The sequence below is a fragment of the Populus nigra genome, chromosome 7 (genome assembly GCF_951802175.1).
Source record: "Populus nigra chromosome 7, ddPopNigr1.1, whole genome shotgun sequence".
Classification (NCBI taxonomy): Eukaryota; Viridiplantae; Streptophyta; class Magnoliopsida; order Malpighiales; family Salicaceae; genus Populus; species Populus nigra.
This window is the reverse complement of record NC_084858.1, coordinates 4,775,596-4,792,420: the sequence shown is the minus strand read 5'-3', so window position 1 is coordinate 4,792,420 and position 16,825 is coordinate 4,775,596. Positions and strand designations below refer to the sequence as shown.

Genomic DNA, 16,825 nt, shown 5'->3' with positions numbered 1-16,825 from the left:
GCACACACAGTCAAAACACTATACATTTCAGAATATTTGTTAATATAGTTTTGAATAAAAATAGATATTTTGTGATGGAAGAACAATACAAACAATAAAAGATGTAATCTTAGACGAATAGTTTAGATATAGTTGACAATTCAAGCCTTTGTAAAATAAAAAATAAAAAATAAAAAATTGACAATTAGAAATCACAAAACTAAATAGAAAAATAACAATAATGGCTTACAGCATAGCAACTAGCAGCCATTAAGCACACCAATCAAGTGAAGTAATTCAAAATATTCCCCTTCCTTTAACAATCCTAATAATCCGATCCAATCATTAACCCATCGGTGCCGAGTGCTCACACACAACTCTGCCGTGTACCCTATCGCACAAAACCCCCCACCCCAAAGCAGAACTCTCTCCTTCTCTCGCTTGCACACTAGAAGTAGACTGCGCTACTTGGAAGCGGCGAGAATATTCCCCTGAAAGAATCCACACAGGAAGAGAGAAAAGGACTCCTCCATCCCCTTCTTCCCGAAACTCGTTCAAGAACTGGATTGATGGAGGCACCAGCGGCGGCGGCGTGGCAGCCACAGGAAGAAGGGTTCAAGGAGATCTGTGGATTATTAGAGCATCAAATTTCACCAACTTCAACCGCTGATAAGTCTCAGATTTGGCAACAATTACAGCACTTCTCTCAATTCCCCGATTTTAATAATTACCTCGCTTTCATTTTCTCTCGAGCCGAGGTAACCGATTTTCTCATCAATTTTGCGTCCGATTATCGGTAATTTTTTAATTTAATTATTGTTATTTGGTTTTTAGGGGAAATCGGTGGAGATAAGGCAGGCGGCAGGTTTATTGTTGAAAAATAACCTAAGAAATGCTTATAAAACTATGACGCCTGACAATCAACAATATATAAAATCGGAGTTGTTGCCGTGTTTAGGAGCAGCGGATAGGCATATAAGGTCGACGGCAGGGACGATTATTAGTGTTTTTGTTCAACTAGGAGGGATTTTGGGATGGCCGGAGTTGTTGCAAGCTGTCATTACTTGTTTGGATAGCAATGATCTTAATCACATGGAAGGCGCTATGGATGCTCTGTCCAAGGTACTGTTGATTACTTCTTCGTTGATCAAGTTTGGGTTTTATGCAAGTCAATAGATTAAGTATTTGTTATCCAGCGTGTGATATTGATGAATGTGGCCAAGAGGAAAGGCTCATGATAATTTATTTGGCGTGGTTTTTGTGTGAAATATATGAATTAGAGAATGTGTTTTCTCGCCGGGTGGTGATAACTAATGTATTAAGGTGATGCTTTGATGATGTAGATTTGTGAGGATATTCCGCAAGTTTTGGATTCGGACGTGCCTGGGTTGTCTGAACGACCTATCAAGATTTTTCTTCCTCGATTATATCAGGTTAGATGGGTGTTTGCTCAGAGCTCTGAGATCATTATGGAGGTTCTTCTTGTTTTACGATCTCCACTAAGCTAATTGCGTTAACCTGGTTTTGCTATGAACAGTTTTTCCAGTCACCTCATCCTTCACTGAGAAAGCTGGCATTGGGTTCTGTAAATCAATACATTATGTTAATGCCTGCTGTGAGTTTACTTTTTGCTTTCATCTTGTTTCCCAGTCACTGCTAGATGCTTTTGTGATACTAGGAGACAATTGGTTACATATGTTAATTTCTTGCAGGCTCTATATGCATCCATGAATCAGTACCTTCAAGGTTTGTTTGCTCTTGCTAATGACCAGGCTGCAGAAGTGCGAAAATTGGTGAATACTTTCTCATCGCCTCATCACAATTGAATCTAACTTGCATGAAAAAATAGTAACTTATCTGCTTCTGGTTTTCATTTATTGGTTGTTGTAATCTGACTATAAAATGTGGTGTTTTAATTGTACTTTTTGTTGGGATTCATTTATCATGTTATGTTTCGGTTCCCAGCACAGCAAAAAGAATTGAAATATAATCTTTGGTAATTATTCAGAATATAGCTTTTCTGTTTCACAAGTTTGGCTGTACTGATCCATGTATCTTTTAACTGTGTCATACAGGTTTGTGCAGCTTTTGTACAGCTAATTGAGGTCCGACCATCTTTCTTGGAGGTGGGTATCTTGTTACTTTAATCTCGTGCATATTCTTTCTGACTGGACTTGTACTGTATCGTTTTTAGTCGCTTATTAGTTGTTTTTTACTTGCCCTTGTGCACCACTGAGCATCTCTTTTTAATGTTCTACAATTGCCTTATCGTGCCATAGTTTTATTATCCCACCCTGCTTTAACTTTCTATGTCATTGATATGACTTTTTCGCTATTTTTAGCCACATTTGAGGAGTGTAGCTGAATATATCTTGCAAGTCAACAAGGATGGTGATGATGAAGTGGCTCTTGAAGCCTGTGAATTCTGGTAAACCTCCACTCCATGAACAACATATTTGATAATTTTGTAGCTTTGACATCTTGGGTTGGGGAATTGGTTATAGACATCATGGTAACTTGAAGTTGATCCCATTATGTATGAGATAGGATGTGGATTGACCCCCTAATCTATTTCTTTTCTAGTTCTACGTTGATGTCTTGAATTTACAGGTTTCATTCCAAATTTTCTATTGACATTCCAAAACAGAAGATCAAGCGGTGTTATTTATTGGGATTGAAAAAAACTTTTTCTTCTTGCCTCTCTCCAGTAGAAACTCTTATATATGTAAAAAATGGAATTTTGAGTTTACGTCTGTCTTGGGTTGGGGTTGTCTTGGAATTTTGTAGTCTAATGATTTTCATGAATAGGAGTCAGTAAGAATAAATGTCGAGGGCAACTGATTATGTGAGATCTTTTAAGAACCTTAAAGGTGAAAATGTATGTGGTAGTGTTCGGGGTGGTAGTGCAGTGAATTAGTAATGGCATCAGTGAAACATGATGGTGCTGATCCCAGTAGCTTTCTTGTGATGGTGGCATTGATGTCCTGGTGACAGTGCCGTAAAGTTAGTGTTTAGGACCCCTTTCTAAATTTTCTCTCCAGGTTGACAATTCTTCTTCTTTTGGTGTTAAAACTTAAATGTTGGAAGCCATTTCATCCCCTCTTTCAAACTGTTTTAAGCATGATTAACAAGAGAAATATTTTATTCTCTTTAACCTTGCAAGCACAACCTATGTGAACTTATTTGCTGATGAATATTTACATGCCTTCTCAGTTTTTACAACTATTTATATGTCCACTTTCGCATCCTTCTTAATATCGGTTATAATTGCAGGTCTGCATACTGTGATGCTCAGTTACCTCCTGAGAATTTAAGAGAATTCTTGCCACGTCTGATTCCGGTACTGCATAAGCCCTTTATATTTTTGTTGCTTTATTTCCTACTAAATTTCTTCAGAGCCACTTGCAACTTTTTTCCAAACCTCTGGCCAAACTTTTTCAGGTTTTGCTGTCAAATATGGCTTATGCTGATGATGATGAGTCGCTCGCTGAGGCTGAGGTAACTTTTTCTCTTTGGGTTGTTTTATGTTTTTTGGTGATTCTGGATAGCATTTGTTATAACTCATTATTTACCTGGCATCAATTCATTGTTGCAGGAAGATGAGTCTCTCCCAGACCGGGATCAGGTTCAATCTGTTTATTTTTGTGTTTCAATTCCAGGGTGTTCTAGATTGTTATGTTTCTTTACCGACTTCATGCTTGAAGTACTGCATTTGAAACTAAGTATTTTTCTTCTTCTTTCTGTATAATTTCTGCACTGCAGGATCTGAAACCTCGGTTTCATACATCACGATTTCATGGATCAGATAGCGTGGAAGATGATGTAAGCTACTAGAATCTTTACATCTTTATTCATTTTGTTTCTTTAGCTTATGATTTGGTAAACATATTGAAATTTGTGGTGCATTTAATGTAGAAAGACAAGGTAATTGATGAAAATTCTTCTAAATCAATAATTTGGTGTGATTGCAGGATGATGACATAGTGAATGTGTGGAATTTAAGAAAATGCAGTGCAGCAGCTCTTGATATTCTCTCAAATGTGTTTGGAGACGAGATTCTTCCAACGTTGATGCCTGTTGTTCAGGTAGTTAACTTATCTGGTGTTGGATGCATTAATCTCATTGGAAGCATAGTTTATGTGCTTGACTTTTTATCTCCATTGTGCATTAGTAGAGATTTTGTCCTCCAAGTGCTATTGCCTTTATTTGTTCCCCATCTTTCCCTTGTTAGGCCAGAAGTAGCTGTTGAAACACTTAGTCTTCATGGTTGATCAGAAGATGAAATGTTTCCTGGATTGAGCCGTTGACTTGGATTGTGCAAGTTTGGCAAAGGCACCAAGCCAACATGCATGTTTATGTTTATAAGTTTAATAGCACATATTTCTATGGGAAATTAGTTTACGGATGGTGTGGTTGCAGCTGGTCATTGGCATGTTATCTCTAGAGAATTGATTGTGAGCATACTGACAGTTGTAATACTATAAATCTAGCCATACCAATTGGTCATTTAGCCCCCCATCCATACATATTGGGGAGAGGGTAGATCTTCAGTTTGAGTCCTGCTCTTGCCACCTAAAGAACTGGAAAAGAAACCACGAATCCTGTTATGAGCAAGCTATTTCAATCAGCCATAATTGTTATGCAATCTCCACAGATCTCATTATGTTGAATTATAATCTTATATTTATATGCTCATATATTGAATAGTTACCGTGACTTCAAAATATCCGCAGGCTAAGCTGTCTGCTAGTGGTGATGAATCCTGGAAAGACAGAGAAGCAGCTGTTTTGGCTCTTGGTGCTGTCGCTGAGGGTTGCATAAATGGTCTTTATCCTAATTTATCCCAGGTAATAATTTTTGAAGTCTTAAAGCAGATGACATGGGTGTCAAATATAATGGATGCAGCTATGACTTTATGTTTTCTTGGAAATTAATTAAGTATTTCTCATAACTAGTTTAGTCTGAAAAGAGAGAAATGGTAGACTTTTGAAGGTGTTAAGAATCTGACATTAGAGATCAAATTTGAATCTTTAGGGTAATTACATATTTGGTGGACGATGGCCTCGTGGTGCCTTTTGCAGTTAACACAGCTTGAATTTTATTTATTTTTTTGTTTTCATTATTTCTTCTGTTCTAATCCATGAACTTGGCTTAAAGCCACCTGTCTCTTTCTCCCAGTGAAATTTTATTTATAAGAAATGGCCTTAATTGTAGTGCTTGTATCTTGATTGTAGTGCTTGTATCTTCTGTGTTATCCCTCAATCCTCCTCGTTAAGCGATTTTACATCGTTATCCTTTTCCCTCTACAGTAGAATGCTATTTTGTAAATTTAGTGTTTCATAATGTTGAATTACTGCAAGAAATTTAAGTGTTTTGTACATGCAGATGGTGGGTTTTCTTCTTCCTCTATTAGATGATAAATTTCCCCTCATACGGAGCATTTCCTGTTGGACAATTTCGCGATTCAGCAAATATGTTGTTCAGGTATTGTCCATTTTTGTTAAATCAACTTTTTTTTTTGAAAACAAGTGTGTTTGCTTCCTGGCTATTCACTAAATTTAGTTGCCTCACTTATTGTTATAAGGATGAATCATTCATTGGTGCTGCATTACCTTCAGTTTTCTCTTTTTGATTCTGGATTATTCACTTGAAGATTCTTCCCTTATCTATCCAGGAAAGTGGCCACCAGAAAGGCTACGAACAGTTTGACAAAGTTCTTATGGGTCTTCTACGAAGAATATTGGATACTAACAAGCGTGTGCAAGAGGCTGCTTGCTCAGCTCTTGCAACACTAGAAGAGGTCCTTCCAACAGTTTCATTTTAATTGTTTCTTATGTTTTCAATGTTTTGCATAGATGTGAATGCTTTATTTGCGTTTACAGGAGGCTGCTGAAGAGTTGGCACCACGATTAGAAATTATTTTACAGCACCTTGTGTGTGCTTTTGGGAAATATCAGGTTCCTTCTTGACACTTAACTTTTCTACTGTTAAAATGATTAGATGTAAATTTGTTGATTTTGTTGTTAAGTTCATAAACAGCTTATGGTCACCATTAGACTCTTTCATTTACATGTGTTATTTGATCCAGAGAAGGAACCTTAGAATTGTATATGATGCTATTGGAACTCTAGCAGATGCTGTTGGAGCAGAACTGAATCAGGTTTCAACATCATTTGACTGATCCCCCATGCTTGTTCCCATAATTTCCTCTCATGTCTCCTTTCAAATGATGCATACAGTTGAGAGTTTTACTAGCAATTTGACTTAATTGACTATCTTGGTAATTTGCAGCCTGCTTATCTTGAAATTTTGATGCCACCATTAATTGCAAAGTGGCAGCAGCTTTCAAACTCAGACAAAGATCTCTTTCCCCTGCTGGAGTGCTTTACATCCTTAGCAAAGGTGTGATTAATTTTAAATTTTGACCTTTATCCATGTCCCTGCTGTTCACATGAAGTCAATATTATGTAAGAAGTAAGAGATGCGTCCTTGTAGTGGTGCTTTCAGATTTATGGAAAGATGGGGCATGTTTTAATTTTTATTAAAATTGATAATCATCCCATCCTAAAATGTAATTACAATCATCAATTTAAGACATTTTTTAAAGATACATTTCTCAGGCTATACTGGGATTAAAGATGCACATTTTTTTTTGTTTCTTTCAGGCATTGGGTGCAGGATTCTCTCAATTTGCAGAACCTGTGTTTCAGAGGTGCACAGCCATAATCCATAGCCAACAGTTAGCAAAGGTTTGAGCGTATTCTTTTATACAATGTTTATTATCCAGAAGTGATGATTTGTTTTACACTCAGTAGTCATTTGTTTCTGCTTTTGAGTGGTTTTTATTTCGGATTGTACTTTATGCTATTGAGTACTGGCCTCTACTGTTTAATAGCTTATGCACTTCCAACCATGTTTTTTAGTTTCAACTTTTAATTATGCCTCAAATTTCACTGCCTATTTTCTCATTGACCATTTTAGCAGTGATGGGATAACTAATGAGCTTTGGCCCCTCATTTTCAAGAGGGCAAGGGTGCACATGGTGTGCTATATTTATGGGCCAACGTGCTGAATTATGACTTCTGTTACTTTCTTTTGTTGCCCAACAAACGCAAATAAAAAATTATGCTTCCATGATTTTATTCTAAAAAGAAATAATATCCCTTTGTGGCTGAGTGGCTTGTCCTGTTGATATTTTATTACCTCTAATCACCTATATAACAATCTGTTTTGGTGGTTCTTTTTATTGGATTATGTATTTTTAGAGACTCAGTCAATTTTTATTACAGGCTGATCCTGTTGCAGCTGGGTTTCTGTATGATAAAGAATTCATCGTGTGCTCTCTAGATCTTCTCTCTGGACTTGCTGAGGGTCTTGGTAGCGGGATAGAAAGTTTGGTACTCCTCTTCTAAATCTTTTCTTCTGTTGTGAAATTGCTTATTTTGCTCTCCCGTACAAGAAGTTGGTTCATCTGCCAAAAAAAAGTGCAAAGCAAATTTCTGTTTCTTCCATTCATACTATCCCATGAATCAATGCGAAGAATTATGGTGTTCAATGGACATATATCTTTGTTGCTTTGTTTGCTTCTGCTTTAGAATGCAATTTTGCCACCGTACTTTGGAAAGAAAGCAGTGTTTGTATGAGATTTAACGATTTGCATATTCATACTGGATGTAGCACTGATGGAGTGCACACCGTACATTTACGTGCTAACCATGGCGTTGTGTGCATTTGATGCTTTATAATCACTGCAATTTGCTGCAAATATGTCTTGCTTGTTAGTTATCTTATGAAGTTCCATCTGCAGGTTTCACAAAGTAATTTGAGGGACCTCCTCCTGCAATGTTGCATGGATGATGCTTATGATGTTCGACAAAGTGCTTTTGCACTCCTTGGGGACCTTGCAAGAGTAAGTTGGAATTGCATTCTCCTGTTGACTGAATCTAACTTTCACCCCTCTCCCTAATATTCAGAGATGGGAAGTTTACTCTTGTGACTGCTTAAAGAAAAGGCAGCTAGTTAACCCTGGGCCACAAGATTAGTGATTGGCTCATGTGTTTTTCATTATTATGGTACATTTGGTAAATATCAATGCCTTATGGTGGTTTTGGTCTAGGTATGTACTGTTCATTTGGGCCCCCGATTGCCTGAATTTCTTGATGTTGCAGTCAAACAACTGGTTAGTGAATCTCATGTCATGATTTTGTGAGCATTATATTTGACCAGCAGCATATTTGCATAACAAAAAAAATGCTTCCTGCAGAACACTCCTAAACTGAAGGAAACCATTTCAGTAGCAAATAATGCCTGTTGGGCTATTGGAGAATTAGCAGTTAAGGTCAGTGGGTGGCTGCGTATAGTTGACTTAATATACAGTATAATGTAAGAGTGAAGTATGTTTTAACACTAGCTTTTTTGTTTTCCTATTTGGGCTCAAAAGTTTCCATGTTGTTGCGATGTGGTCCCATTTTCATTGCTGATGGTGGCGACTGGGAATTCCAGTATCTTGTTATCATCTTTCTGTCTCGTCTTCTTTGTCCATCTGCGCACAACTTGGAAATTTTAAGACTTGGTTGGGAAATGTCCATAGAAAATATTGGGTGAACCTAAGGACATAAAATGCAATTCCATGTACAATGAGACTTACTGTTCAGCTCCCTTGTTGGTTTCATATTTTTATCAATGGTAACACAATTTTTGATTTTGTGATTCTTACAATGTTAGGTTCGTCAAGAAATTTCTCCTATTGTTATGACTGTCATGTCATGCTTGGTTCCAATCCTTCAACATTCAGAGGTGATGGTCTTCTTGTTATTATTGTGTGTGTGGGTGTGGCTTCGTGATATTTATCATATGATTTCTGGTGCTGAGCAGGAACTGAACAACAAGTCACTCACAGAAAATAGTGCAATCACACTTGGGAGACTTGCATGGGTTTGTCCTGAGCTTGTATCACCACATATGGAGCATTTCATGCAATCATGGTGCATTGCTCTGTCAATGTAAGTGTCGGTCCATCTTCATCTCTGTTCATGAAACTTTTCATGCAACCACAAACTTAACAGAATTGACTTTTGACAGGATACATGATGATATTGAGAAGGAGGATGCCTTCCGAGGTCTATGTGCAATGGTATGCATTTGCTCTCAGAATGGTTTTTCAGTGGAATTGGATCCATAGTTAAAACTTATGTTTAGGTGGTTTTTACATTTCAGGTCAGAACAAATCCTTCTGGAGCTCTAAGTTCGCTTGTTTTCATGTGCAAAGCGATCGCAAGTTGGCATGTAATGATGGTGTTGCTGCTTGTATTTCACAAGTTATATTTTGTGAAATGATTTAATACCTTATTGTTTGGGAACTTATTTGTGTAGGAAATAAGAAGTGCAGAGCTACACAATGAAGTTTGCCAGGTGTTGCATGGTTATAAACAGGTCAGAAATACATCCCACTTGCTATATATAGTTTATCTAATAAGTTCTGGCCACATTTCAATGCCATGGAACTCAAGTATTTTGAAACTGATATTTATAAGCCTTGGTATTATGGTGCACACTATATGATTTTTTAATAAAATATTTACACCAAAAATCCCTTTTCAGACTGTTATTTCTGCAGACAAGGAATTGAAGCTTGCAAATGTGTGCAGGCAAAACCACAAGTGAAAAAAAATAAAAAACCTACAATCTTCTTCCCATGCCCTATTTTAGTTTTCCTTTCGGGATCTTCTTCTATATTGTTGTGTACTTGGTTAATGTATATTCATTTCCTAGCGTAAGAATAATTATTGGCAATATAGGTTCATATATACTTTGTCTGGCAATGTATGCGATTACAGATGCTCAGGAATGGAGCATGGGACCAGTACATGTCTGCTTTGGAGCCCCCAGTGAAGGAGAAGTTATTAAAATATCAAGTATGATGCTGTTGTGATTTTTTCTGCTGGAACTTGTCTTCCGCTAGTGGGTTCTTCTGAGCGTTTCACCTGCATCACTCATGATATTCATTTTGTGCACTTCCCTATATGAATTGAGCTGTGAGGTATTCTTTAAGAGGCACGGACCAGGATGTTGCCATGAATTTTTTTTTCCAGACATAGCATTGGTGTTGCCATATTTCCTTGAAGCTTGAAGCTGCTCCTCTTCAAAACCTTGAACAGATCGGTCGAATCCTGACAGTTTTTGGTTTTAGAAAAACTCTCAAATGGTGGTACGGGAATGGTGTAAAGTGGTGCAGTTTTCCAAGTTTTTAATACTCAAGCTTCTATTCTCTCTTCCTTTTTCAGTCAGGAGATCTTCTGTGTTTTTCAGTTTCAATGGGATAAAGTTTCGATGTGATTTCCACACTTTTTTTTTTTTTCTTGTACAAGGGTCTTAGACATTGTTCCAATTCTTAGAAGTTTCCCGTGCCACATAATCTTCTTCAAGGCTTGTAATGAAAAACAGGACGATGGATTTAGTGATTCCTGTTTCATTGATAGAGTTGAGATTTGATTTGTGTAGACGGTTATGCATCATGTAACATTCCATCTTCTGGAATTTGTTTGTAACAACTCCTAGTTTGCTATTAAATCATAAATTATTAATTACCTTGATCATATGATATGGTCTCTCTCTCTCTCTCTCTCTTCTGGGTTCTGCTTTACAACTTGCAGGGTAATGAACTTGCCATAGACGGTACTTTAATGTTCACTTCCAATTCTTTTTGGCCATGCTTGAATTCATAACTCTGCTAAAGTTGCGTTCCATACAGAGGGGAAGAAAACATAAAACCGCTGAAGTTGGTTAGGTTCCGGTCGGGGAACTTCACAAGGGTATCAATGCTCGTCTCTTTACGCATTCATTAGTTTTTTAAAATGTTCTTTTTTTTTTGGTCTGGAAAAACATTTAATTAATATCCTTTATAGATATATTAAAATGATTTTAATATGAAGACATTTGATGGGTTTAATCTAGAATGTTAATGTTTTCGATAATTTTAACATCCTCATAGAAATCATAAAAAAAATAATCCAAAAAGGCAATTTATTGTTTTTTTTTATTATTTATAAAAAACATTTTCAGCTACATAATCACACACTTAATTGATGGCTTCAAAAGCAAATGCTAGCTGCAATTTATACGGATGAAATAACATGAACTATCCGCCCAGACAAAAAAAAGAGAGGAATAAAAAGGCCAAATAGCTCAGCATGTGTAGTTTTCTTCCCGCCACTCAGTAGCTCTGCTATTTTCTCGTAAGATGTTTCTCCAGCAGCTCAATTCATGCCATCAGGAAAAGAGTTTTCTACTTACATCTCGGCAGGAAACAGACTAGCAAGCATCTCCCAAAATGGAGCTTGGCCAGGGGTGAAAGCACGCTTTTTTGGAGTTCAGTCTTCTATCAAGGGGTTCTCCTTAGAAGCAAAGCTAACACGTAGCATAGAACAGAGTCAACTGAAGATAGGGCAACAATCAGCAGCGCAACAAGAACAAGAGTGAGCATAGCAGTTCTCAGCTGCACAAGACCAAAGGAAAAACCTAAGAATCTTTGAATAGAAATGGCTTTTAATATCCAAACTTTGACTAGAATTACACGGAAGACAACAATCACCCCGATCCAAAAAAACTGCAGATTAGCCATACTGGTAATATGTATTTTGGTGGTATAAATCAACTTTGCTCCATGCTACTTTTGATTCTACCTCTTTGAAATGAGAAAAATATTATGCTACTGCAACATACCGTGCTCTGGAAACCTGGCCACTCTATGTACTTCAGCTGACTGGGTTGCTCAGCCAGAAATACAAACAAAGCTTTCCAAGCCCTGAAAGGAAGAATAAACATCATTCACTTTGGGAATGCTCACTGCATCCTTCTTTCATATCAAAATACACAGCATCTATAGTAATTCCACTAAATGCAGCAAGAAACTATCGGAGGCCTATAACAGAATCAATATGCTAAAAACCAGAAGTAGAATAAAAATATGTGAATTAAAATACCCGATGGCTTCCTTAATAAAACTTAGCCAAAAGGGCTTTTGGGGCAAGTCATCTTCATGGCTCAATTGGTAAGGACCTCTTCCTGCATACAGAACATGCTTATTGCAAGACAGCTTGGCAGGAACATATCGAAGTTCTCCTCTGGGATTCTACAAGATCAAATTACAATAATCAACGGCAAGCATCTTCATGCAATAGCATATTAAATTTACTTATATATAAAAAAAAGAAGCAAACTATCAAAAACAAGTAAAAAGTAGAATCACCCTTCTACATTCCAGCCGAACAGCACCATAATCACTAAATTTGACTTCATTACATCTCTGAGTCCCAAATGATAGTTTATAGTTACGAGGACAAACCAAACCTGTACCAAAGAGAAACAAGTTACATAAAACCAAAAGAAAAAAAAGAAGATAGTGAAGAAACACTAATACCAAACGAGAAAGAAACAGACCTGAAAATTGTTTCGGGAACCCAGTAACAATGGCCATCAGTATCCTGGTGTTGATTCCTTTATCACTCCTTATCCTGTTAAACATGAGAGCAGACAAGTCCATATTTTCCAATGAATTACAAGAAACTTAAAGCCAAGCATAATAACTCAGAAGCAATTACAATTGAGAACTGGTTCAAAGAATGCTAGTTTGCTAAATTGTCAAAAGGTTAACTTAGAGACCCAGGATTAAGTACCAAAATATACACAAAAACCGAAAATCCCCATCAAAGATTGAAATTTGCAACCAAGATATTTCCTATTTAGCTAAAGTTAAACTCATTCATACTCTAAAGAAGCAATATTTGATTCATTTTCTATGCAATAACTCCAACTATTTTACAATATCAGCATAGTTTTATATTAGGGGCTACGATATGGACGCTTTCTTTCAGACAGAGACAAAGTGAGATGCTAAAAATCACATAATAGCAGTTAAAACGTTGTATGTAACGTTGAATTATCAGATAATAATCGAAACCCAGAACAAGTTAGGCCATTACCGGTCGATTGAAGCTTACAGTTTAGCGTTGAAGAAAATAAGGATTACCAAGATGTTGCCTTGTCCATGGCACTTCAAACCCAGAAAGCAGGGGAGAGAGTGAACGAGAAGCTATAAATTCGCATTTTAGATTAGTTGATAATAACTTAGTCCTTATACAATTTAAATTTTAATTTATTAGTCCCTGTAGTATTATAAATTATTAATTAATCCCTCAACCCATGTTGATCATCTTTGTTTTTAAAGTTTTGTTTTAAAATGTCTCATTTTCTAATCAAATCTCCCTGTATTTCCTATTTTTCTTATTTCTATTACGTTTCTCAAGAAATAAAAAATTTAAACAACGTAGGAAAAGTAGTAAAATATAAATCAACTAAAAATATAGGGATTAATTATACATTTTTCTAAAACTCTAGGATTAATTAATGTAGTTACATAGAATAGAATGTTTGGTACACTAGAAAATATTTAATTAAAATTGATAAAAATTAATTGTTTTTTCGTGTGAATTGAATTGAACTAAATAATTTATTTTATTTTATGTTTAGTAGATTTTGTACAAGATTATGTCAATTTAGAACTAGCTAGTCCAGGTTTAAAAAAATAAAGGAAGAATTTATTTATCCTGATCCGATAAAAAACCTGAGTCAACCTGTAACCTGGTTGACTCGAGATAAAACATAGGTCAAGAATCCATTGATTTTTTTTGAATTTTTTTGGTAAAAAATTGAGGTTTCTTTGAACTCTTTTTTTAAATTCAGGTCAACTCATGTTAAGTCTCTCAACCCATGACCTGAGCCTTATCTCGGGTCGATTCTTTAATCGGGTTTTAAAACTATTATAATAATTATTTTTATCTTTATATTAACCTGAATCAATCCAGGTTAATCCTTATGCAGATAATTAAACAAGCTTGCTCTATCACTTTTAGTGGAACAAGAATTTATCCACTAGAATAACATTAAACATGAAAAAAATGATTTTTGTATTGTTCAAAATTATCATTTTTATCCAGCATCCCAAATACTGTATAAGTTATAACTAGCTATTTAACTCATGCTCCATTGCGGGTTGTAAAAAAATTACTAGGTATGCATGCTTCTTTGATGTGTTTTTTTACATAAAAAAATTCAAAGTGTAAATGGAAATGCTTATACAAGAATCTAATTAAATAAATCGATAATCATCTATGTAAAAAAAATAAAAAAAGTAGTTAACAATAACCAAAAGAGAATTTGAAAAAAATTGAGAGATGAATGTAGATTAGATATTCAATCATACAAAATGAGATATTTATTGGATTGTGTTTATTAAACTTGTTTATTTAAATCAATAAAAGATAAACTCATGCCTAAAAAAACTCGTGATTTAAAAGATAAATACAAGTGAAACTAATTGAATAAACTCACACTCTAAAAAAATATTGCGTAAGGCCAGACATATCAGAAATATTATTTAAAAATGAATATTTCTTATTTTGAAAAATAAAGTTCATTTGTGTAAAAACAAAATATAGATGAATTAGAATAATATCTTGAAAAATAAAACAAATTTTTTTAATAAAAAAATTATATTAAAAAAAGGCTTGCAAAACCCGTGATTTGCATCATGAGACCGAAATAAACCCATAGAAAAGAAATTAAAGATAATCACAAAAAAAATATTAAAAAAAAACTAATGCAAAACGATAAGATCGTATGAATACGAATCCCTAACAAATCAAATTTAAAAGATAAAATCATAAAAAAAAAAATCAATCACATAAAAGAACAAAAGGATCTAAAATAATGAGGGTGAAAAAAAAAAGAAGGCAAACAAAAATTTTCAATTGTAGGGTTAAAATTAATTGAAAAATAGCTTTAACAAAAATAAAAAATAAATTAAAATAATGAGGATCAAATTGAAAAAATATAAAACAATAATTTTTTTTATTAAAGGATGAAATTGAAAGCCAAAAAACTGTAATTAAAGGGGACAAAAATCAAAGGAATAAGGATCGAATGGAAAACATATATATGAGAAATTGTAATTAAAGAACTAAATTAAAAAAAAACTTTTATAAAAGAAATAAGAACAAAATAAGAAATCAAAAGAACGAAGACTGAAATTGAAAAGCCAAAAATAAAGAGGACAATCATGCATTTTATCTAACATGAGAGAAAAAAAAAGAAAAAGAAAAGAAAAGATCATATCTGGAAGCAAAGAGAAAAGGAAGGAAAAACTAAATAAACTATCATCGATGATAATCTGACCACCATACATCATCACGCGTCACAACATGTGGAAAAGAAAACAATGGCGCATCCAAAGAGATGACAGAATGTCAGGTTTTGCCACCAAGTGGCGTCGAACTTGCTTTCTAAAAAGCACGGACACCAACTACTCATTATCATGTGCTTAGCACGCATCGATAGCATTTTTGATTAAGAAATAAAAAACTCAACGTAAAATACCTAAACACTCCCGTGACTCTAGTAATTATCCAAAAAACTAATATGAAAATATAAAATACCCTTGAATGCAAACCTTATTTTTTATCTTTTCTAAGGTCAAATACATATTTTAATTGTACATGAAGAATTAAAAAAAAACCCTTGTCTAATAACCTAACAGTTTTTTGATTTTAGAGATAAAGAAGTATTTTTATTGTTTAAAATTTTATGAAAAGTCTAAAAAAGCTCTTGATAAGCTGTGGGGAGGTAAAAACATATTTTTATTGTGGTAAAAATTGAAAAAAACCATAGCACCCTCGTAACCAAGACCACCATTTTTTCCAAAAAAAAAAAAAAAAAATTCATTGTAACAATTCACGATAGTTTTATTTATACTCTTACATGCTACAGTGAAACAACTTTTTACTAAATTATAGATTTACTAAGCAATTATCACCTTTTTTGTACTAAATGCTGGATGAAGATCTAATTTACCAAAAACATCTCAAATTGGTTTCATGTGGGCTTTCCGTTTAGTGTTTATTTAATATTTATTTATTTTATGATGGATTATGGCTTATACTTCCTCTCAGGCTGAAATGATTTTTTTGTAATGTAAAAAAACAATGCTCAAGCATTGTTAATGTATTAAAAAAAAGAGAAACGAATCCACGAATTAATATCATGGAAAAAGAATTGATAAAAATAATAATTTTCAATCCCTAAGAATTAAAATATAAAAGAATGAAATAAAAAAAATATCAATAAAAAAAAAGTACTAGCAAACCCGGGTGAGGTCGCCAAAACTCGCGAGTAGAATCATGCAAATGAGATAATCTAATAGAAAAAAAAATAAAGTTTAATTTTAAAAAGAATCGAACTTTGAAGGATAAAATAAAAAGGGATAAAAAAAATGACCTAAAAAAAACCCTTGGCCACCTGGCCAAACCCCCTAACTAGATTATGATATATAAATAACATAGTTGAAAGGAAACCAAATAAAATAATGAAGTTTATTTTTAAAAGGAACAATTTCGAATGATGTAATTGGGTAAAAAAACAATGTCAATTTGTATTAACTTTTCAAACACATACCTTTAACTAATGACTAAACCGTAAGCATCCCATTTGGAAAGCTACTTTTTTAAAACTCAACTCGATCTGATGGGTTGACCCGTGAACCAGGGCTTAGGTCGGACCGGATTTCAAAATAAATTGGAGGAAAATCGATCCAGTGTAAAATGGTCAAAAACCTGGGTTGCCCCATGTCCCGGCTAACCGAGGTTGACCCATGTCTCGGCTAACCTGGGACAAATCTAGTTAAAAGTAGGTCAAAATTTGTTGATTGTTTTCTTTTTTCAAATTGATATCATTTTTACTTTTTTATAAAATAAAAAGATTTTCTTTACTTAGATTAACTTAGGTCAACCCACTC

The 16,825-nt window shown here is 34.6% G+C and overlaps 2 protein-coding genes across 2 annotated transcripts; one reads left to right on the top strand and one right to left on the bottom strand.

The window, feature by feature from the left end:
- The first annotated feature begins 244 nt into the window (after positions 1 to 244).
- On the top strand, positions 245 to 10,574 carry LOC133699174 (transportin-1-like). The gene is made up of 29 exons (XM_062122332.1): positions 245 to 737; positions 814 to 1,101; positions 1,323 to 1,412; positions 1,517 to 1,594; positions 1,692 to 1,772; positions 2,055 to 2,105; positions 2,322 to 2,407; positions 3,253 to 3,319; positions 3,421 to 3,477; positions 3,575 to 3,604; positions 3,742 to 3,801; positions 3,951 to 4,064; positions 4,713 to 4,826; positions 5,365 to 5,463; positions 5,654 to 5,779; positions 5,862 to 5,936; positions 6,068 to 6,139; positions 6,271 to 6,381; positions 6,645 to 6,728; positions 7,269 to 7,376; positions 7,787 to 7,888; positions 8,096 to 8,158; positions 8,243 to 8,317; positions 8,704 to 8,775; positions 8,854 to 8,981; positions 9,061 to 9,112; positions 9,196 to 9,264; positions 9,352 to 9,411; positions 9,816 to 10,574. Exons 1-29 carry the CDS (start codon positions 549 to 551, stop codon positions 9,897 to 9,899), a joined length of 2,685 nt encoding a protein of 894 aa, XP_061978316.1. The 5' UTR covers positions 245 to 548; the 3' UTR covers positions 9,900 to 10,574.
- A 410-nt stretch (positions 10,575 to 10,984) lies between these two features.
- LOC133698922 (uncharacterized) lies at positions 10,985 to 13,082 on the bottom strand. The gene is made up of 6 exons (XM_062122034.1): positions 12,960 to 13,082; positions 12,418 to 12,491; positions 12,227 to 12,327; positions 11,961 to 12,109; positions 11,701 to 11,782; positions 10,985 to 11,473 (listed from the first exon to the last, which is right to left on the bottom strand). Exons 2-6 carry the CDS (start codon positions 12,452 to 12,454, stop codon positions 11,360 to 11,362), a joined length of 483 nt encoding a protein of 160 aa, XP_061978018.1. The 5' UTR covers positions 12,455 to 12,491; positions 12,960 to 13,082; the 3' UTR covers positions 10,985 to 11,359.
- Between the last annotated feature and the right edge of the window lie 3,743 nt (positions 13,083 to 16,825).